Here is a 23,779-nt window from a genome sequence, read left to right on the forward strand (position 1 = left end):
TGAACACTCTCACCAGTTGGTTAGCACCGGTTTTCAGTGCCCTGCCAGTTACACCATCAGGGCCTAAAATCTTGCAAAGGTTCTCCCTCTTGAAAGGTGCAATGATGTCAGCCTCTGAGACAGAGGTCACAGGATCACAAGATGCTGCAGGGATTCACATGGACGTAGTCTTATTCGCTCTTTCAAAATGTGCTTAAAAGGCATTGATCTTATCTGGGATTGAAGACTCACAACTATTCATGATGTTAGGTTTTGCCTTGTAGGAAGTAATGGCCTGCAAACCCCAAACATTCATCTTCAATCGGAATTTTTTTTGTTCTAGAAGTGGCCTTCCCTGGATCATACCTGGATTTCTTGTATAGTTCTGGATGCCACAGATCTAGCCCTCTTCTATGAATCTTCCTGTTCATTTGTGGCTTTAGGTTTGAGTATGTTCATTTCATTTTTCAATCTTTTTTATTGATTTCCAAATAAAGAATATACAAATCGGAAGAGGAGTTTGACAAGTAGATAATATAAAAGACATATAAACAGCAATATTAAAAACAAAAAGTATATAATATCAAAATCAAATAAGTAAAATATTATGCTGTTATATATACAATGGTCAAAAAAACTACAACTCCTCATAACAATCATAAAAAAAAGACTGGAAATTTTATTGATAAGGAAAAAAAACCCCACTAACTAAACTGAAACAAAAAAAAAGAAAGAGAAAAAAAGGAAAGAAAAAGAAAGATTGGGCAGTCCAATTGAGGATAAAATTAGAAAAAACAGAGAGAGAGAGAAAAAACACATCCTTCCAATCATCTCCGAACCTTAATGGATAAGGATTTTCCCCAAAGATAATTTTTAAAAATAAATAAATAAAAATAAATTAAATCATGTGAAAATATTGAATAAAAGGTCACCAGACTTGTTCAAAATTAAAGGATGTATCAAATGTCCAGCTCTAATTTTCTCCAAGCGTAGACATGACATAATGGAGGAGAGCCAATAGAAAACATTAGGTGGGTTAGATTCTTTCCAGTGTGGCAAAATAGCTCTCCTAGCCATTAAAGTTGAAAAAGCTATCACATGTTGGGCGGAATACTTATAGTTTTAGGTCTGTTTTACATATATACTCATTTACTTTTCTTTTTTGAGAGAAAGAATATTGTTTATAACATTATTCGCCCGGATTTATTCCTTCTTTTGAATATGTGTTTAAGCTACTTTAGCTGATTCTAAGATGGCCATTGTTGATTATGTTTTTATTAATGTTAGACATAACATTATAGTAGTTGAATTCTGTTTGTGCCTTTTGTTATGGCTATTTTTTGTGGGGTTTTTGCTTTTTTTTTATTATACGGAGCTGCAAGTTGGAAAACAGGGTAAAGGTGATTAGTTAGCATGGGACCAGCCAATCGGTTCCTTCATTTCATTCTATTGGGTGGTGGGAGGGTGAGGGGTCTATTAAAGTAGGTTCTTTACTTGATTGGGCAGTTCTTTTGATGGATTTCTCTTTCGTAAATGCGTCACTCCTTCTGGTTGTATCCGCGCCTTTTGGTTTAATCTGTACTTGCGTAACATTTCTTTTATACAATATTAAATTCAATTTTAAACATGGATGTTAATAAAATCAATATAATATCTTGGAATTGGAACGGTGTCAATCATCCCATTAAGCGTAAAAAGATTTTTAAGAAATTAAAAACACTTAATGCTGATGTTATTTTTGCGCAAGAAAATCATATACGAAAACAGGATGAGTAAGGTCATAATGCTCTCAAAGACACACACTCAGCTACACAGGTGACGACTGTGGCATCTCCATTCTGATTCAAAAATGAATCCCTGAATATTGTCCAGTCCTCTGACTCAAAGCAGTCCTGTAAACGCTTCTCCACCTCTCTTGCCTTTCTTCGTCCTTATCACTGGTGCTGTAGTCTTTAGTCTCTGTATGCCAGGAGTAAAGTACAGCCAAGTGAGCAGACTTTCCAAAGTGTGGGCATGAGATGGCATGGTAAGCATTCTTGGTGGTGGTATAACAGTGGTCAGGTGTGTTGGCTCCTGTGGTTGACAGGAAATGCATTGGTGGTAGTTGTTCTTCAAGCTGGCTTGGTTGAAATACCCTGCAATGCTAGGGAAGGCATTAGGGTGTGCTGTTTTGTTACTGCTGATTACAGTGTTCAATGCCTCATTGAAGTCCCATACACCTCTATTACAACCTCCGACACCTATAAACAATGCAACTTATAGAGAATAAAACCTTCTCTGCTGCAGTCAGGAAATACAGTACATCAATATTACTGGACCACGCGGACAACAGTAAAACATGTATCAGGCTTCTGTTTATCTTGGCGTTCAGCACCACCTTTCCCTCAGTGTTAATAGCGAGGCTTCACGGACCTCTATTACCTCCCTCTGCAACTGGATCCTCATTAGGAGACCTCAATCAGCAAGGATCAGTAATAACATCTCCTCGCTGACTATCAACTCAGGTCCACCTCAAGGAGATGAGCTCAGCCCTCTGCTCTACTTTACCTGCACTCATGAATATGTGCTTCTAGCTCACATACCATCTGTAAATTCACCAATAACATTTCTGTTATTAATACCATCTCAAATAGAGATGAGGGAGCATACAAGGAGTGAGATGGATGAGTGGTATCATTACAACCGCATGCAATGTCAGCAAAATCAATTAACTGATTGTGGACTTCAGGAAGGGGAAATTAGGAGAACACGCACCAGTCCTTATTGAGTGGTCATCAGATGAAGAGTAAGGTTCCTGGGCATCAACATCTCAGAGGATCTATCTTGGGTCCAACACATTGGCACATTCATGAAGAAGGCACACCAGCAGCTCTACTTCATTGGGAGTTTGAGAAATTTGGTATGTCATAAAGTCACTTACACGTTTCTATAGATGTATGGTGGAGAGTATTCTGTCTGGTTACATCAACATCTGGCATGGAGGTGCCAATATGCAGGATTACAAGAGACTGCAGAGGATTGTAGATTCAGTAAGCTCCATCATGGGCACATCTCTCCCCACCATCGAGGACATCTTCAAGAGGAGGTGCCTCAAGATGGTGGAATCTATTATTAAAGATCCTCATCATCAAGGAGGTTCCCTCTTCTCACTGCTACCACCATGGAGCAGGAGCTTGAGGACCCATACTCAACAATTAAGTGTCACGTACCCCGTGACCGGGTTACCAAACCAGCAGAAATGGAATAATACGTTGGAGTCTGGTATTACTGTAACTATAAGTCTTTATTAGTAAACTAAGTAATACAGTATTATAAAATGCAAATATATAAAACAGGTTAGCAATGATATATACAGAAGTGTGGAAATAGGAATCAGAAACCAAGCTGTATCAAAGTCTAGGGGTAAATGAATAGTTTTATGATGGTGCAGAGTTCAGTTTAGTTTAAGTCGAGGTAGTTCCTGTTGTGCCATTGGGGGGGGGGGGAGAGAGAGAGAGAGAGAGAGAGAGAGGTGATGCAGTTGCAGGCAAACCTTCCGTTGTCTTCTTGTCCTGTTGTGGTCACCGACTGTGACCCCTCTGTACCAGGCCAGACCGTTCTTCATTGGTGAGCCTGTCACCCAGGCGAGGGTGGACACACACACACAAGCCCCCACCGGTCTGCCTTCACACACTGTGAGCCTCTGATTGAGGCAGAAAAAAGAACGTTGTGGGCCAGTTAGCCTGAATTCAGTGGCTGGGAAGCTGTTGGTGTTCATTACTAAGGACGAGGTTTTGGGGTACTTGGAAGCACATGATAAAGTAGGCCAAAGTCAGCATGGGCTCCTAAAAGGAAAACCTTGCCTGACAAAGCTGTTGGAATTCCTAGAGGAAATAACAGGCAGGATGGACAAAAGAGAGTTGGTGGATATTGTTTATTTGGATTATCAGAAGGCCTTTGACAAGGTGCCTCACTTGAGGCTGCTTAACAAGATAAGAGCCTATGGTAATACAGGAAACATACTAACATGGACATAACATTGGCTGACTGGCAGGAGGCAAAGAGGACAGCGAGGCTTTGAGAAGAAGTGCGGCGGCGGCCATTTTCAAATTGCTTCTCAGATCGGAGTCTGAGAGGCGGGACTGCGCAGGCACATGAAGGAGGCCTGGGAAGGAGGGAAGATATAAAAAGGAGAGAAGGAGTGAGGTAGTTCTCTTTTGGAAGAGGACAGCGAGGCTTTGAGAAGAAGTGCGGCGGCGGCCATTTTCAAATTGCTTCTCAGATCGGAGTCTGAGAGGCGGGACTGCGCAGGCGCGTGAAGGAGGCCTGGGAAGGAGGGAAGATATAAAAAGAACGCAGCCTTAAGAAGCGGGCAGCTTCGTTTGCGGGCAGCGGAGTGAGCCGGGAGCAGAGTGTAGGGCTTGGGCTCAGAGGGCTTAGGCGGAAGAGGGCACAGTAGGCTTATCTTTTAATTCTCCTTGTTATTTTCAGTTATTCGGGAAGTATGAGTGTGAGGGCAGCTTGTTGTTCTCGGTGTCGGATGTGGGAGATCCTGGAGTCTCCGAGCCTCCCGGACGTCCACATCTGCGCCAGGTGCGCCGAACTGCAGCTCCTGAGGGACCGAATTAGGGAACTGGAGCTGCAGCCCGATGACCTTCGCCTGGTCAGGGAGAGTGAGGAGGTGATAGAGAGGAGTTACAGGCAGGTGGTCACTCTGGGGCCACGGGAGGCAGATAGGTGGGTCACGGTCAGGAAGGGGAAGGGGTAGGTACTAGAGAGTACCCCGGTGGCTGTACCCTTTGACAATAAGTACTCATGTTTGAGTACTGTTGGGGGGGACAGCCTACCTGGAGGAAGTGACAGTGGCCGGGCCTCCGGCACAGAGGACGGCCCTGTAGCTCAGAAGGGTAGGGATAGAAGAAAGAGGACCATAGTAATAGGGGACTCGATAGTCAGGGGTTCAGACAGGCGGTTCTGTGGAGGTGATCGGGAGTCCCGGATGGTAGTTTGCCTCCCTGGTGCCAGGGTCCGGGACGTTTCTGATCGCGTCCAAGATATCCTGAAGTGGGAGGGTGAGGAGCCAGAGGTCGTGGTACATGTAGGTACCAATGACATAGGTAGGAAAGGGGAGGAGGTCCTGAAACGAGAGTATAGGGAGTTAGGAAGGCAGTTAAGAAGAAGGACCGCAAAGGTAGTAATCTCGGGATTACTGCCTGGGCCACGCGACAGTGAGAGTAGGAATGGAATTAGGTGGAGGATGAATGCGTGGTTGAGGGATTAGAGCAGGGGGCAGGGATTCAAGTTTCTGGATCATTGGGACCTCTTCTGGGGCAGGCGTGACCTGTTCAAGAAGGACGGGTTACACTTGAATCCTGGGGGGACCAATATCCTAGCGGGGAGGTTTGCTAGGGCTACGGGGCAGACTTTAAACTAGTAAGATGGGGGGGCGGAAATCAATTTGAGGAAACTATGGGAGAGGAGGTTAGTTCACCAGTAGAGCAAGTAAGTAGACAGCGTGTGAGGGAGGAAAGGCAGGTGATGGAGAAGGGATGCGCTCAGCCCGAAGTTGTAGGGGAGAAGAAAGAAAAGGATAATAAATTTGAATGCATTGCTAGGGATGAAAAGAGAGGAGGAGGTGGAGAGTATCTTAAATGTATCTATTTTAATGCTAGGAGCATTGTAAGAAAGGTGGATGAGCTTAAAGTGTGTATTGATACCTGGAATTATGATGTTGTAGCTATTAGTGAAACATGGTTGCAGGAAGGGTGTGATTGGCAACTAAATATTCCTGGATTTAGTTGCTTCAGGTGTGATAGAGTAGGAGGGGCCAGAGGAGGAGGTGTTGCATTGCTTGTCCGAGAAAATCTTATGGCGGTGCTTTGGAAGGATAAATTACAGAGCTCCTCTAGGGAGGCTATTTGGGTGGAATTGAGGAATGGGAAAGGTGTAGTAACACTGATAGGAGTGTATTATAGGCCACCTAATAGGGAGCGTGAGTTGGAAGAGCAAATGTGTAAGGAGATAGCAGATATTTGTAGTAAACACAAGGTGGTGATTGTGGGAGATTTTAATTTTCCACACATAGATTGGGAAGCTCATTCTGTAAAAGGGCTGGATGGCTTAGAGATTGTGAAATGTGTGCAGGATAGCTTTTTGCAACAATACATAGAAGTACCGACTAGAGATGGGGCAGTGTTGGGTCTCCTGTTAGGGAATGCGATAGGTCAGCTGACAGATGTATGTGTTGGGGAGCACTTCGGGTCCAGTGATCACAATAGCATTAGCTTCAATATAATTATGGAGAAGGACAGGACTGGACCTAGAGTTGAGATTTTTGATTGGAGAAAGGCTAACTTTGAGGAGATGCGCAGGGATTTAGAGAGAGTGGATTGGGTCAAGTTGTTTTATGGGAAGGATGTAATAGAGAAATGGAGGTCATTTAAGGGTGAAATTATGAGGGTACAGAATCTTTATGTTCCTGTTCGGTTGAAAGGAAAGGTTAAAGGTTTGAAAGCGCCATGGTTTTCAAGGGATATTAGAAACTTGGTTCGAAAAAAGAGGGATGTCTACAATAGATATAGGCAGCATGGAGTAAAGGAATTGCTCGAGGAATATAAAGAATGTAAAAGGAAACTTAAGAAAGAGATTAGAAAAGCTAAAAGAAGTTACGAGTTTGGTTTGGCAAATAAGGTGGAAGTAAATCCGAAAGGCTTCTACAGTTATATTAAAAGCAGGAGGATAGTGAGGGATAAAATTGGTCCCTTAGAGAATCAGGGTGGTCAGCTATGTGTGGAGCCGAGGGAGATGGGAGAGATTTTGAATGATTTCTTCTCTTCGGTATTCACTAGGGAGAAGGATATTGATTGGTGTAAGGTGTGGGAAACAAGTAAGGAAGTTATGGAACCTATGACAATTAAAGAGGTGGAAGTACTGGCGCTTTTAAGAAATTTAAAAGTGGATAAATCTCCGGGTCCTAACCGGATATTCCCCAGGACCTTGAGGGAAGTTTGTGTAGAGATAGCAGGAGCTCTGACGGAGATCTTTCAGATGTCATTAGAAACGGGGATTGTGCCGGAGGATTGGCGTATTGCTCATGTGGTTCCATTGTTTAAAAAGGGTTCTAGAAGTAAGCCTGGCAATTATAGACCTGTCAGTTTGACATCAGTGGTGGGTAAATTAATGGAAAGTATTCTTAGAGATAGTATTTATAATTATCTGGATAGACAGGATCTGATTAGGAGTAGCCAGCATGGATTTGTGCATGGAAGGTCATGTTTGACAAACCTTATTGAATTTTTTGAAGTAGTTACGAGGAATGTTGACGAGGGTAAGGCAGTGGATGTAGTCCATATGGACTTCAGCAAGGCCTTTGACAAAGTTCCACATGGAAGGTTAGTTAAGAAGGTTCAGTCGTTAGGTATTAATGCTGGAGTAATAAAATGGATTCAACAGTGGCTAGATGGGAGATGCCAGAGAGTAGTGGTGGATAATTGTTTATCGGGATGGAGGCCGGTGACTAGCGGGGTGCCTCAGGGATCTGTTTTGGGCCCAATGTTGTTTGTAATATACATAAATGATCTGGATGATGGGGTGGTAAATTGGATTAGTAAATATGCTGATGATACTAAGGTAGGAGGTGTTGTGGATAATGAGGTGGGTTTTCAAAGCTTGCAGGGAGATTTATGCCAGTTAGAAGAATGGGCTGAACGTTGGCAGATGGAGTTTAATGCTGAGAAGTGTGAGGTTCTACATTTTGGCAGGAATAATCCAAATAGAACATACAAGGTAAATGGTAGGGCATTGAGGAATGCAGTGGAACAGAGAGATCTAGGAATAACAGTGCATAGTTCCCTGAAGGTGGAGTCTCATGTAGATAGGGTGGTGAAGAAGGCTTTTGGAACACTGGCCTTTATAAATCAGAGCATTGAGTACAGAAGTTGGGATGTAATGTTAAAATTGTACAAGGCATTGGTAAGGCCAAATTTGGAATATTGTGTACAGTTCTGGTCACCGAATTATAGGAAAGATATCAATAAATTAGAGAGAGTGCAGAGACGATTTACTAGGATGTTACCTGGGTTTCGGCACTTAAGTTACAGAGAAAGGTTGAACAAGTTAGGTCTCTATTCATTGGAGCGTAGAAGGTTGAGGGGGGATTTGATCGAGGTATTTAAAATGTTGAGAGGGATAGATAGAGTTGACGTGAATAGGCTGTTTCCATTGAGAGTAAGGGAGATTCAAACGAGAGGACATGATTTGAGAGTTAGGGGGCAAAAGTTTAAGGGAAACACGAGGGGGTATTTCTTTACTCAGAGAGTGATAGCTGTGTGGAATGAGCTTCCTGTAGAAGTAGTAGAGGCCAGTTCAGTTGTGTCATTTAAGGTAAAATTGGATAGGTAGATAGATAGATAGATACTTTATTCATCCCCATGGGGAAATTCAACTTTTTTTTCCAATGTTATGGGCTGAGTGCGGGTAGGTGGGACTAGGTGAGATTAAGAGTTCAGCACGGACTAGGAGGGCCGGAATGGCCTGTTTCCGTGCTGTGATTGTTATATGGTTATATGGTAAAGAGTGAATTAAAAGGTGCCTACTCCCTATTCTAGCTGGCTGCCAGTGACTAGTGGTGTTCTGCAGGGGTTGGTGTTCAGACCACTTTTTTACAAGTTATTTGGATGATGGGATTGATGGTTTTGTGGTCAGGTTTGCAGATGATACAAAGACAGATGGAGGAGCAGATAGTGTTGAGGAAGCAGGGAGACTGCAGAAGGACAGACAGATCAGGAGAATGGGCAAAGAAGTGGCAGATGGAATACAGTGTAGGAAAGTGTATGGTTATGCACTTAATAAAGGTATAGACTATTTTCTAACAAGGGAGAAAATTCAAAATTCAGAGGTGCAAAAGGACCTGGGAGTCCTTATGCAGAATTTTCTAAGTGTTAACGTTCAGGTTGAGTCAGTGGTAAGGAAGACAAACGCAATGTTAGCATTCATTTCGAGAGGAATAGAATATAAGAGCAAGGATGTGATGATGAGACTTTTTAAGGTATTGGTCAGACTGAACCTGGAGTATTGTGAGCAGTTTTGGGCCCGTTATCTAAGAAACGATGTGCTGACATAGGAGAGGATCCAGATGAGTTTCACGAGAGTTATTCAGTGAATGAAAGGATTAATGTATATGGACTGTTCGATGGCTTTGGGCCTGTACTCACTGGAGTTTAGAAAAATGAGGGGCATTTCATTGAAGGCTATCAAATATTCAAAGCCTAGACAGAGTGGATGATTCCTATAGGGGGTGAGACTAGGACCAGGGGACACAACCTCAGAGTAGAGGAATGTCCATTTTGAACAGAGATGAGGAGGAATTTATTTAGCCACAGTGTGGTGAATCTGTGGAATTCATTGCCATAGACACTGTTAAGGTCAGGTTATTGGATATATTTAAAGATAGATAGATACTTCATTGATCAAAAGGAAATTACAGGGTCACAGTAGCACAGATATACGAATATATAAATATTAGAAGAGAAGTAAAAAAGAATAAAAAAATAAGTTACCATAAACAGTCTAACAGAGGAGGTCAACACATCACCAGTTGTAGGTTGACTCATTTTCGAGCCTAATGGGCGGGGGTAAGAATGACCTCATATAGTGCTCTTTGGAGCAGCACTGTTGTCTTAGTCCCTTACTAAAAGTTCTCATCAGTTCAACCAAGGTGGCATGCAGAGGGTGAGAAACATTGTCCAGAACTGCCAGGATTTTCTATAGGATCATTTGTTCTACCACAGCATCCAGTGTGTCCAGTTTGACTCCTATAACACAGCCAGCCTTTCTAATCAGTTTATTGAGCCTGTTGGCATCACTGGAGTTGATATCTTTGCCCCAACACACCACCGCATAGAAGATCGTACTGATGACAACAGACATCTAAAGGAGAGGCCTGCACACACCAAAGGAGCTCAGTCTCCTCAGGAAGTAGGAGGGACTCTGGCTCTTCTTGTACACAGCCTGTGTGTTGGTGCTCCACTCATATCTGTCATCCAGTGCACCCCCAGAAACTTGTAGGTCCTCACCGCATCCACGTCCTCACCATCAATAGCAACACAGAGCAGTGCAGGTTTAGTCACCCTAAAGTCGATCACATCTCCTTTGTCCTTACTGGTGTTGAGCTGCAGATGATTCAGCTTGCACCATTTGACAAAGTCCTCCACAAGGGCCCTGTAGTCATCCTCCAGTCCTCCCTTTATACACCCAACTATTGCTGTTATCAGAGAATTTCTGCAGATGGCATGATTCAGTGTTGTATCTAAAGTCCGAGGTATACAGGGTAAACAGGAAAGGAACCAATACAGTCCTCCATGGGGCACCAGTGCAGTTTATAGCCATGTCTGACACACAGCTCTGAATCTACACAAATTGTGGTCTGCCAGTCAGGTTGTCCATTATCCAGGATACAAGGGAAGTGCCAACCTGCATTGAATGGAGTAGGCTGTGTTCAGCAGGTAGGTGACATTGTCAACTCCAATGTGTTCCTGGTAGGCAAACTGCAGGGGATTGAGGGCTGATCTGACCAGGGGTCAGAAGTGAGCCAGGACTAGCCTCCCTCAGGGTCTTCATGATGTGCGAGGTCAGGGCCACTAGATGGTAGTCATTCAAGACATTTGTTTGGGCCGCCTTGGGTACTGGGACCTCACATGATGTTTTCCACACAGTCAGGACCCTTTGCAGGCTGAGACTCTGATTGAAACTGCACTGGACAACTCCACACAGCTGCTTAGCACACTCCTTCAGGACCCTGAGGTTCACACCATCCAGTCCCAATGCTTTGCCATGTCTGAGTTTCCTCAGAGATCATCTCACCTGCTCAGTAGTGAAGGTGAGTCCATGATGACTGGGGGACTGGTGAAAGGCAGGGGCGGGGGGGAAGTAAAGATTAGGACGATAGCAGCTGCTATGTGGAGGTGTGGATGGTAGGTGCAGGGCAAGGAGGGGATGTAGACAGTGGTAGTCTGTGTTGTTCATCCACGTGTTGAACTGGAGGAGGGGAGGCGTTAGTGCTGAGGAGCATTGGGTGCCAGTGCACCTGGACTGGTGTGCTGAGGGTGTGCAAACAGAAGGGCAATTATCAAACCTATTGAAGAACTAGTTGTCTCATTAGACCATTCACTGTTGCATTCCGAGGCTCTACAGCCTGGCTGATTGAAGCCAGTGTTTCATGCCTCTCCACACCTCCCGTGTGCTACTCTGCCCAAGTTTGATCTCCAGCTCTCTCCAGTATTCTTCTTTGCCACCTTGATCTTCTCCTTTAGCTCCCTCTGCACTTGTTTCAATTCCTCTCTGTCTCCTGATCTAAAGGCTCTCTTTTTGTGGTTGAGAAGAGCCTTTAGATCACTGGTGACCCATGGTTTGTTGTTAGGGAAGCAGCAAATAGTCCTTGATGACATTACAGTGTCCACACAGAAGCTGATGTAGCCAGCGATGCAATCAGTAAGTCCATTAATGTCCTTCCCATTTGGTTCACAAAGCACATTGCAGTCAGTAACCTCAAAGTGGCCCTTAAAGGCCTTGATGGCCTCTGGACACCATTTCTTTACTATCTTGGTGGCAACTAGCTGGTGCTGTACTTTGGGCTGACACAGGGCATGAGGTGAACCAGGTTGTGATCTGATCTTCCAAGTGTGGGGAGAGTTGTGGAGCTGGATCCATCTTCAACATTGGTATACAAGAGATCCAAAGTTTTATTTTCACTTGGTGGACACTTGACAAACTGATTGAAGGTTGATGGGGTTGTTGATGGTCTTCCGATACTGCAATGAACATTTTGGGGTGTTGAGTCTGAAGTCTCAAGTATTGGAATCATAGTATTTAAAGCATAGTTTGATAGGTTCTTGATTAGTCAGGGCATTAAAGGTTATGGGGAGAAAACAGGAAAATGGGGATGAGAGGGAAAATAAATCAGCCATGATGGAATGGCAGAGCACACTCGATCAGCTGACTGGACTAATTCTGTTTCTATGTCTAAGGTCTTATTATCTTGTAGTTATAGGTCATTTTGAATGTTTGTGGAAGTCAATGACAGGACATCCAGACAATAAATGCTTTGACAGTCAGCTTGCCGGGGAACAGGGCCTCTCCAGCTGTGAAAGACATTCTGTTGGAGGAGTGGATCGCTTGAGCTGGGAATGGCCCTGCACTGCCCTCTCCTGTGAGGCTGAGAGCACAGCAAGCAGTGGTCCCGCAGACCAGAGGTCACTTACACCCACACCCACACAGCTCACGGGGCTAGCTGCAATGACAGAGAAACTTTCACAGCTGGAGAAACCTATTCCCACCCACACCGTAATTCCTTCCCCACAACCCTATGGCTGAATGTGTCTGTGCACGTTTGTGTGTATCGGGACGTATTGTGGGGAGGTTTTTTTTGAAATATTTCTGAAATGTCAAATAAATGGCTCAGCTCAAATGCCATCTATAAATTTGTCGGTGATACAGTTATTGTTGGCAGAATTTCAGATGGTGATGGAAGGGCGTATAGGAGCAAGATATATTAGTTGAGTGGTGTCGCAGTAACAACCTTGCACTCAGCGTCAGTAAGACTAAAGAGCTGAGTGTGGTCTTCAGGAAGGGTAAGATGAGGGAACACAAACCAATCCTCATAGAAGGATAGGAAGTGGAGAGAGTGAGTAATTTCAAGTTCCTAGGTGGCAATATCTCTGAGTATCTAACCTGGACGCAACATTTTGATGCAGATATAAAGAAGGCAAGACAGCAGCTATATCTCATTAGGTGTTTAAAGCGATTTGGTTTGTCAACTAAAATACTTGAAAACTTCTACAAATGTACCATGGAGAGAATTGTGACTGGCTGCATCACCGTCTGGTATGGTGGGGTGGGGGTTGGCTACTGCACAGGATTGAAGTAAGTTGCAGAAACTTGTAAAATTAGTCAGCTCCACCGTGGGTACTAACCCCGCGATATCCAAGACACCTTCAAGGAGCGGTGCTTTCGAAAGGTGGCATCCATCATTAGGGTCCCCCACCACCCAGAACATACCCTCTTCATATTGTTACTATCGGGAAGGAGGTATGTAAACCTAAAGGCACACACTCAGTGATTCAGGAACAGCTTCTTCCCTTCTGCCATTTGATTTCTAAATGGATATTGAAACCACGAATAGTATCTCACTAACAAGAGAAAATCTGCAGATGCTGGAAATCCAAGCAATACACATAAAATGCTGGACGAACTCAGGCAGCATCTATGGAAAAAGTACAGTCGATGTTTCCGGCCGAGACTGTCCATCAGGATGAGAAAAAAAAAGAGGATTCAGATTAAGAAAGTGGGGGAGGGGAGGAAGAACCACAAGGTGATAGGTGAAACTAGGAGGGGGAGGGGTGAAGTAAAGAGCTGGAAAGTTGATTGGTGAGAGAGATAAAGGGGTGGAGAAGGGGGAAGCTGATAGGAGAGGACAGAAGGCCATGGTAGAAAGAAAAGGAGGAGGAACATTAGACAGAGGTGATAAGGTGAGAGAGGGGAATGGGAATGGGGAATGGTGAAGGGGGATGGGGCCATCACCTGAAGTTTGAGAAATGGATGTTAATGCCATCAGGTTGGAAGCTACCCAGACGGAATATAAGGTGTTGCTCCTCCATCTTGAGCATGGCCTCATCATGACAGTGGAGGAGGCCATGGACTGACATGTCGGAATGGGGATGCAAAGTGGAATTAAAATGAATGACCACTGGAAGATTCCACAGATTTTGTTGGACAGAGTGTAGGTGCCCAGCAAAGCAGTCTCCTAACCTGCATTGGGTCTCACCAATATACAGGTGGCCACACCTGTATACAGGTTTCCCCTGCTATCCAAAAGTAGCGTGTTCTTATGAAACCTTTGTAAGCCAAAATGGTGTAAATCAAAGAAACAATTACCATTTATTTATATGGGAAAAATTTTTGAGCGTTCCCAGACCCAAAAAATAATCTACCAAATCATACCAAATAGCACATAAAACCTAGAACAACACTATCATATAGTAAAAGCAGGAATTATATGATAAATACATAGCCTATATAAAGTAGAAATAATGTACGTACAGTGTAGTTTCACCTACCAGAATCAGGAAGGTTTAGCCAAAACCAATTTGTAGAAAAAAATTGGCACGTACACGCATGCGCACACAACTGCCCGCGCAATGCTTCACAGTCATGGTAGTCTTTCTCAAGGGAAACACAAGTTTAAAGTGGGCACCTTTTTTCGTAAAAGCAAAAATCCTCTTCAGATTTCTTTCGGTTAGCGAAAACAAGTACTAATGTAGGTCTTTCGTAAAAGCAAAGTGGCGTAAAGCGAACTTTCGTAAAGCGGGGGACACCTGTATACCAGGTACGTGAGATGACCCCAAATGACTCATAGGTGAAGTATCGCCTCACCTGGAGGGACTGTTTAGGGCCCCGTATGGTGGTGAGGGAGGAGGTGTAGGGGCAGATGTAGCACTTGTTCCACTTGCAAGGATAAGTGCCAGGAGAGAGATCAGTGGGGAGGGACAAATGGGCAAGGGATCCCACCACCAGGCGACATCTTTCCCTCCTCCCCACTTTCTGCTGTGAGTATGTTGGGGTAACCCAGTATGGCCTCCTGTATACTGGTGAGACCCAACACAGATCGAGAGACCGCTTCGCTGAGCACCTATGCTCCGACCACCAGAAAAATCAGGATCTCCCAGTGGCCACACATTTTAATTCCACTTCCCATTCCCATTCCAACATGTCTGTCCGTTGTCTCCTCCACTGTCGTGATGAGGCCAACTCAGGTTGGAAAATTAATACCTTATATTCTGTCTGGGTAGCCTCCAGCCTGATGGCATGAACCTCAGTTTCTCAAACTTCCAGTAATGTCCCTACCCTTCACCATTCCCCATTCCCATTTCCCTCTCTCAGCTTCTCACCACCCTCTGGTCTTCCTTTTTATCTTTCTACCATGGCCTTCAGTCCTCTCCTGTCAGATTCCCCCATCTCAAGCCCTGTATCGTTTACATCAATCAAATTCCCGGCTCTTTACTTCACTCCACCTCCTCCCGGTTTCACCAATCACCTTGTGGTTCTTCCTCCAACCCCCACCCCCACCACTTTCTAACTCTGATTCCTCATCTTTTTTTCCCAGTCCTGAGGAAGGCTCTCAGCCTGAAACGTCAACTGTACTATTTTCTGCCTGGCTTGCTGAGTTCCTCCATGTGTGACACTACCTCACTACTTTTCTAATTTCTGTTTTTTCTGTGCACTACTTATTTTAACTTAGCTACTTATTAGACATATATATGCTTACTGTAACTTAGCTTTTTCTCTATATTTATTATGTATTTCATTTTACTGCCGCCATAAAATTAACGAATTTCTCGACATATGCCGGGGATATTAATTCTGATTCTAAATTTTTTGCACAAGTGTTGTAAATATCTAGTGCTTTGGCTGATGGCATCTGTTATATCATTAGTTCCTCTTTTACCATTTATTCCTTTACTACTTGTGTTAGAGTTTCCAAGAGATTATTTTACTTTAATGATTTAATTGGAACTAACTTAAGAGACAAGTTTGTGACCAGAACAGACTGGGTTGAAGGATATTGAGCATAAGCACAACAGACTCACAAAGGAGAATTAATCTAGTAGAACAATGCATTGCTGAATAAAGATGATAGTCATAATCTGTTCCCCAAAATCCCCCAAATCCTTTGAGGCTCATCCTCCAAGTCACTGGGGCATGGGTCCCTTTCCATCTCTGCATCTTGTTGACTATAGGTCACATTATCTCTCTTTCTCCTACTACATACTTTAAATAATATTTCTCTTTGGTCTTACTAATAATTTTCTGAGCTATCGTATCCCAGTCCTGTACTTGCCATCTTGCCTCTCCACCCTCAGTCAGATGCAGGGTTTTGATCCAAAATGTCAACAGTTCCTTTCCCCACACATTAATTCTCAATTTTCTGAGTTCTTCCAGTGGATTTTTTTTTTGTTGCCCCCGTTCTTCAAATTTAGATTAAACAATACCATTTTGGAGAAAAAAAGTGTAGATGGTAGAAATCAGAAACCAAAACAAAATCTATATTTATTCTTTCACACCCTGAGCTAACCCTTGGATGGTGTCCTTATGCCAGTTGTCTAGAATTCTGTTACAAATGTTCCTTCTTCAGTAATGTGGCTCTTTGGATATTTCAACTTTGCTTTCTACCATCTCCTAAACAGGGTTTTGCCCCTAATTACTCTGCTGTAAGTGCTACAGTTCATTTGCATGTTTGAGTCACAGAGCTATCCAGCATGAAAACAGGCCCTTCTACCCAACTCATTCATGCTGTCCAGGGTGCCTTCCTGAACGAGTTCCATCTGCCTGCATTTGGCCCATATCCCTCCAAATCTTTCCTTTCCACGTACCTGTCTAAATGTCTTTCAAACATTGTAATTGTACTTGTCTCTATCATTGTGTCAGGCAGCTAGTTCTGTGCACCCACCAGCCTTTATGGGAAAAATTTACCTTTTAGGTCCCTTTTAAATTTTTTCCCTCTCACATTAAAACTATACCCTCAAGCTTTAAACTCTCCTATCCTGGGAAAAAGACGTGACAGAAAAACCTTATGCATTTGAAACACTTTATTATTAGTTTAAGGTACCTCTTACAGCTACACACAATGGTAGTTGGCAGAATACCCAGGGATCAAAATATTTTTGACCATTCAAAACCAAGGAAACTAAGGGTGTGATATCTTTCAATCAAATTCATCCCTTTTTTATCTCAACACTCCAACAAAAAAAACTGCACTTCACCCTCCCTGCCACCCTAACTGCCAGCTCTGTCCCTGCACCTCTCTCCACTGACCCTGCCTGCCTTTAGCTCAGATCAGGTAACCAGATGGCATTCTCCAAAACTCACTCTTTAATCATTTCCACCATGTCTTCACACTGGGTGAAGTTCACTGCCAGAACCTTTATTCACTAAAAGTAAACTTATGGCCTCTGCTCTCCCAGCCACACATAGCCTTGATTTAGAGGGAATCCTAAAACTCACTTAATCACCTCAGTCCATCATCTGGTAATGCCATTAATATTATTTGTCTATTAACATTATTGGCCTTGGGAAGTTCAAAGGCATGTTTCAAAGTTGGTTTTGCTTACATGCATCAAATTTAAAGAGAAGACCATAGATGGATTTGATGTATTTTATGTCTTCAGATCTTTAAGAACATCCCATTGCAATACTTCAGGTCCAATTTAAAATTATAGACCAATGAACAGAGTTGAGAATATGGTTCCAGACTGATCCCAAATCCTCATGAATAGCTCGAATATTGCTTCACTAGTTTCAAAAGCAGTATTTAGAACTAAGATCTCAATTTTCATCCAGATGTTATTACTCTTCTAGCGTAAGTCAATTCAGGTGCCTTTTAAAGCAAAAAATGTTGGAAACACCTGGCAGGTCAGGCAGCCTTTGAGGAAAGAGAGGAAGTTCTAACATTTCAGGTGTGAGAACCTTCAGCAAAATTGAATGCATTTTTGAATAGGGACAAGTTCAAGGGATAGGGTAGAACCAGCCTGGTGGACTGAAACATTTTTGTCCAGATCCCATAGATATTTATCTATTATGTGATTTAAAATGCATAACCCACAATATATATTGCTGCTATCATGAAATAATTTGAAATGTGTGTTTATGCAGATTTCTACATTGGTTTTCTTGTGAATAATAAATTAAGAAGACTATACCAAGCATGGCCAGGAAGCTGGATCTTTCACAGTTAACAGTAGAGGAACTCCAACATGTCTTACACGTTGTTCAACGAGATATGAATCTGCGGAAGAAAGAAGATGAACGGCTTGGGTAAGCAGATGCGAGTTTTCCACCTTAATAGGGAGGATTGACCAAGATGAAAGGCCATATCACGTTCTGCATCAAAAGTTTACAATTACACCTGAGGCATTTCAATTGGTTAAAAGTGCCATATGAATGCAACCCTTTGGTGCTGTTATGCTGCCCATTATTATCCTGCACCTGAATGAGTGAGTGGTGATCTATCACTCTAAAAATGGACCTAAATCCTTGACTAAAGCCTTTTGTCACTTTTACCGATCACCTGCCATCCTCTGGTGCTACTTCCACTCTCCAAACTGCCTAGCAACACAGCTCCTTTCACCTCATTCACCTGTCACCTACTGGCTTGTCCTTCACCTTTCCACTTTTTTTATGCTAGTTATCTTCCCTCTATCTTTCAGTCCACATGAGAGTCTTGACGAAGAACGCTGACTGGCCATTTCCCTCCATAGATACTCCGTGGCCTGCTGAGTTCCTTCTGCACATTTGTGTGTTGCTTAAGATCAAATCGCTTTGTTTTAGCATTTAAAGCCTATATGGATCAATGTACTGTGAACAAAGGAATGACTTAATAAGCAAGGCGACATACTGTTTACTAAATCTTTTATCAGTAGTATTGAATGTACAGGAATCAAAAACACCCATTGTACAAATAAAAATCCTTCATTGTGTATTTGGGATAGGCGTGAGTTGTTATTGTGACTAAAATGCATCAGAGGAATGTTTTAATATTCCTTAAATGTGAAGATTTCTGGATACTTTAGCAACAATTTGCCTGCTGACAAACTCTCAGATATTGTTTTGTTTTAGCAGAAAATTAATATCTGCAAAAATTTGATTGCTACTACCAGATGATGGGACATTTAGATAATTCATTAAGCAGCAACTTCTGTTACCTTGAATCACTTACAGTGCTCTTGCATGTATGTCAAAAAGTGTCTGGTGGATTAGATGTGGGTGGGGTTGTAAAACAGACAGGAATGCAGAATTTGACTAGTAAATAGCACACTCAAGAATATGCTCAATTAGTTAATGAAACTAAGATTAATGGAGAACCGAACAGGTGACCGATAAGGAACCTCCATTGTTGTGCCCCACCAATGTATAAATCACTTTCAAGGTATTCAAACCTAATACTAGGAATCTAAATCAACTTCTAAATGCTTGTCTAGTTCAAAAAGGCTCTATCAGTGTTGCCTATGAAATATATATACTTGATAGAGCAATAATGGAAAAGACCAACTAATACATTCAGCCAGTCTAATACTATATAATTATAATTATTAAATATATTATGGTGTGCACACATTCCCTATCCACCTGCATTTGTAGAGGCAAAAGCAGTTACTTTTTACTTTCATCAAGAATTTTAAATAGTTCTTCATATGCCAGAGAACTTAGATCGAAAGATTCAAAGGTTTGTTTATTATCAAAGTATATGACTCTGAAATTCTTTTTTTCAATCCATAATACCAAGAAAGAGTGTTGGTGCGTGGCCAAGTAGTTAAGGCGTTTGTCTAATGATCTGAAGATCGCTAGTTCGAGCCTTGGCTGAGGCTGCGTGTGTGTCCTTGAGTAAGGCACTTAACCACACATTGCTCTGCGATGACACCGGTGCTAAGCTGTATGGGTCCCAATACCCTTCGCTTGGACAACATCGGTGGCATGGAGAGGGGAGACTTGCAGCATGGGCCACTGCCGGTCTTCCATACAACCCTGCCCAGGCATCCATGGCCTACCGAGACTAACGGAGGCCTACGCACACACCAAGAAAGAAAAGAAAAGCTGCAGGATCATCAACCCCCAAATCCCACTTCCCTGCACAAAATAAAAAGGAACAAAAACAGAACAGGCACATCAACCCCCAAATCCATCCTCCTGCACAAAAAAAACAAACAAAATGGGACAAGTATCGCAACCCCAAAATCCCACTCCCCACACAAAAAGAAGAAAGACTGGAGTAAAAACACAGGATACAAAAAAAAACTATAAGACTGAAAAATCTCTATAGTCCAAGTCCTCATGCTGGGCAGAAAACCTGGCCAACACTTTCTGGTCACAGCAGCAGGCTTCCCCTCACCCAGAGTGATCAAAAGACAGGTAGCCGGCCTTGATGTCTCAAACTCCCTTGTCACTTTAATCGACGCACATTCGAAGCTTTAATCAGTGAAATAAAGTCGAACATTAGCTTGCGTGCCATCCCTCAGCCTGCCCACCATGAGATTCGCTCACACTGCCCCTGCCTCCCAGAAACCTCTCGGAGACTGCAGAGTGCTGAAACACCCAAACAATCTCCAAACTGCAAATCACTGGCTCTGACAGTTCCAGAATCACATTCAAGATGAAAAACAAACATAAAATACATAAAAGAAGTCTAATAGAAGGTTTCTTTATCTATCCAGAAGATGTCAACTAAAGGAGCATCGTACGCAGGTACCACCTTGACCAGATTTAGATTTTTTTTTTCTCTGTTTATATGGACTAGGTCATTATTAAGAGACAAGGTGACAGCTCCATTAGGTGCAGAAGAATTCTGGATAGGCACAAATGTAAGGAGGTTGAAGCTGTCTTTGATATATTACACTTGGTCCCACCATCCAAGTCAAAGAATTAATTGCAAGCAAAAAGGGTTGAGAAGCTGCAACTATTGTGTGTCAGGCCCTTCAACCACTACAACCATGCAGATCATCAGTACTTGTCTGCACTAAACCCATTTACTAGCAGTTGGTCCATATCTTACAATGCTTTGACACTTCAAGTGCTTGTCCAGATATGTTATGAGAGTGCCTGCTTCCACCTCCATCTCAGACATTTTGTTCCAGATTGCGATCACCCTCTGGGTGAAAAATTCCTTTCTCAGAACCCCTCCGATTCTCTTGCTTCTCCCCTTAAGCCATTGTGTTCTGGTCTCAGATGCCTCTGCAATGGGAAATTGCTTATTACTATCTACCTGTCAATGTCTCCCACAAGCCCCCTTTGATCCAAGGAAATCAAACCCAGCTATCGAGTCTCTCATAAAAAGTTCACAGTTCAAAATTCAAAGTAAATTTATTGTCAAAGTACATATATATGTCACCAAATACTACCCTGAAACACATTTTCTTGCAATCATTCACAGTAGAACAAAGAAATACAATGGAATCAATGAAAAACTACACACCAAAAAAATGACCAGCAACCAATGTGCAAATACAAAGAAAAAATAATAAATAATTAATACTGAGAACATGGGTTGACAATTCATTGAACCTGAGTCCATAGGTTATGGTCAGCGTTCAGTTCTGTGTTGTGGTGAGAGGAATTGCCCACTCTAGTTTAGGAGCCTGATGGTTGTAGGGTAATAACTGTTCCTGAACTTGGTGATACGGAATCTAAGACTCATGCAATTCCTTCCTGATGCCAGCGCAGGAAGAGAGCCTGGCATGGATATGGAGGCTGATGGATGCTGCTTTCTTGTGGCAGTGCTATTTCTAGATACGCTTAATGGTGGGGAGAGCTTTTCCTGTGTTGAAATGGGCTATATCCACCATGTTTTGTAGGCTTTTCCATTCTTGAGCATTGATGGTTCCGTACCAGGCCGTGATGCAAAGAATCAGGATACCCTCCACTGTACATTTATAGATGACGAAAATGTGCAAACTTCTAAGAAAGTGGAGAGCTTTCTTTGAAACAGTATTTACATGCTGGTCCCAGGACAGATCCTCTGACTTATTAGAATTTGAATTTATTGAAAACCTACATCCATCCCAAAACGTGAGGGAGTAAAACTCTGAGTTTTGGCTCCATCGCAATGTACAGACATGTGAATTTAAAAGTCTAATGGCTTGTAGAAAAAAGCTGTCCCATAGCCTGTTGGCCCTGACTTTAATGCTCAGTACCATTTGCCAGACAGAAGCAGCTGAAACAGTTTATGATTGGGGTGATCCCTGATGATCTTCCAGGCCTTTTTTTTTACGCGCCTGCTGCTGTAAATGTCCTCAATGGGGGGAAGTTCACATCCACAGATGCACTGGGCTGTCCATACCACTCTCTGCAGTGCCCAGCGATCAAGGTTGGTGCAGCTCCCATGCCAGGCAGTGATACAGTGAGTCAGGATGCTCAAATGGTGCCCCTTTAGAAGATCTTAATGATTTGGGGGCTCATGCTGAGCTTTTGCAGTCGCCTAAGGTGGAAGAGATGCTGTTGTGCTTTTTTTGCCATGCGGCCAGTGTGCACAGTCCAGGTGAGATTATCGGTGATGTGTATACCGAGAAACTTCAAACTACTCACCCTCTCAACTGCAGTCCTATTGATGTTGATCAGCTTGAGCCTGTCTGCATTCCTCCTGGAATCCACAGTCAGCTCTTTCATTTTTTGATGTGGTAATGCCCAGGAATTTTAAGTTACTTGCACATTCCACCTCTAATACCCTAATGAGCACTGGCTCATAGACCCCAACTTCTTCCTTCTGAAGTCAATTATCAGCTGTTTGGTTTTGCTGACGTTGAGTGAGAGGTTGTGGAGTGGCACCACCCAACTAGATTATCCAACACGCCCCTATATGCTGATTTGTCCCCACCTTTGATTCAGCCAATAGCAGTGGTGTCATCAGCAAATTTAAATATGGCGTTGGAGCTGTACCTAGCCTCACAGTAATAATAAAAAAGCGAGTAGAACAGAGGTCTAAGCACACAGCCTTGTGGTGCACCTGTGCTGATGGAGACTGTGGAGGAGATGTCCAGGCACATCCCCGTGAATCTCCTGTGCACCTTCTCCAATGCAAGCACATTGTTCCCATAATGTGTTTTCATTCCATTAACCAATTCACAAGTTGTGCAAATGAATTATTCCCATTACCAAATTCTCTAATTTCCTTTAATAATCTATACGTGACACCTTAGTACAGTCGTACCATACGGATCAGATGGGTCCTAGTATGTGACAGCCTCAGCTACCGTGGTAATAAGAGTTGCCATTTAATGGGATAAACGTGCAAAATCAACCAGACTGCCTGTCCTGATTATCACTTAGTGGGCTTTCTAGCATAAAACATTAGCTATGGACAGGATAAGGAAAAATAATCATTCACAAAGATTTAATCATCTTTGCATATTATTCTACTAGGAAGGAACTGCTTTTTGGTAACAGTAAGCTCCCAGAAAGATGACCTCAACCACTGTTACAAATGTAAGTGGATCAGAGAGATGGAGTCTTCATAGAACACTAACATCTCAAATATGAGAAGATGAAGACATCACAGAAATAGTCACTTTTCCTTTACAGCTGTGACAACTGATTTTATATTTACATTTGACAGCTACAGCATCCATATAGTGAATATGGCAGGAAGTAAAATCTCTTGAAATTTAAATTCAGAATTCATATTTTTCAAAAAGGGATATAAAGCAGATACAAAGTCAATACTAATGAGTCCAGTTATTAAGATGGAATTAAAATGTCATTTCTTTGGCAAAGGGAAGTCTTTCAAGTGACCTAATCATGATTTTTTTAATATTATGAAAGAAATTGGCAGAAAAACAAGTAAGTTCCTACTTGTGGAGTGAATTTACCACTAGGCAGAAGTGTGAATGAGACAGTTATAAGCGGGGGTAATAAATCACTATGGAAATGCATTGAAGCTCTCTGTGCAAATGTGGGCAAGTGTCACGGTCTCGACCATTAATTCCTCATTTTCTCCTAATTCCCTTTGATTGTGCCATGGTTCCGACCATTAATTTCCCCATTTTCTCCTAATTTCCTTTGATGGCGGCACACCTGGTTCTCATCAAGACCTGCAGCATAAGAACCCTGGCTTTGCACCCACTAGTTGCCAGTTCGTTGGTTTTGCCTGTGTGGTAATTAATGTTTCCCGGCCGCTTAGAACTGTGTGATCTAAGTTTTGCTTCAATACTGAGAATTACCTGTGATACTCAGTTTCTTCGTGTCAAGATAAGTTTTCTAAGTCCTACTCCAGTCCCAAGGTTTA

General features: G+C 42.8%; 1 protein-coding gene across 6 annotated transcripts in view; it reads left to right on the forward strand.

Moving 5' to 3' along the window:
* The window catches only part of LOC140728289 (melanophilin-like), a 265,392-nt gene that overhangs the window by 161,105 nt on the left and 80,508 nt on the right, over positions 1–23,779 (forward strand). For all 6 annotated transcript variants that reach the window (XM_073046792.1, XM_073046791.1, XM_073046790.1 and 3 more), the window contains one exon: positions 17,662–17,823. In XM_073046792.1, coding sequence (XP_072902893.1) covers positions 17,714–17,823 — 110 coding nt within the window. In that variant the 5' untranslated portion in view covers positions 17,662–17,713. The remainder of the gene's footprint in view (positions 1–17,661; positions 17,824–23,779) is intronic.

The sequence above is a fragment of the Hemitrygon akajei genome, chromosome 5 (assembly GCF_048418815.1).
Source record: "Hemitrygon akajei chromosome 5, sHemAka1.3, whole genome shotgun sequence".
NCBI lineage: Eukaryota > Metazoa > Chordata > Chondrichthyes > Myliobatiformes > Dasyatidae > Hemitrygon > Hemitrygon akajei.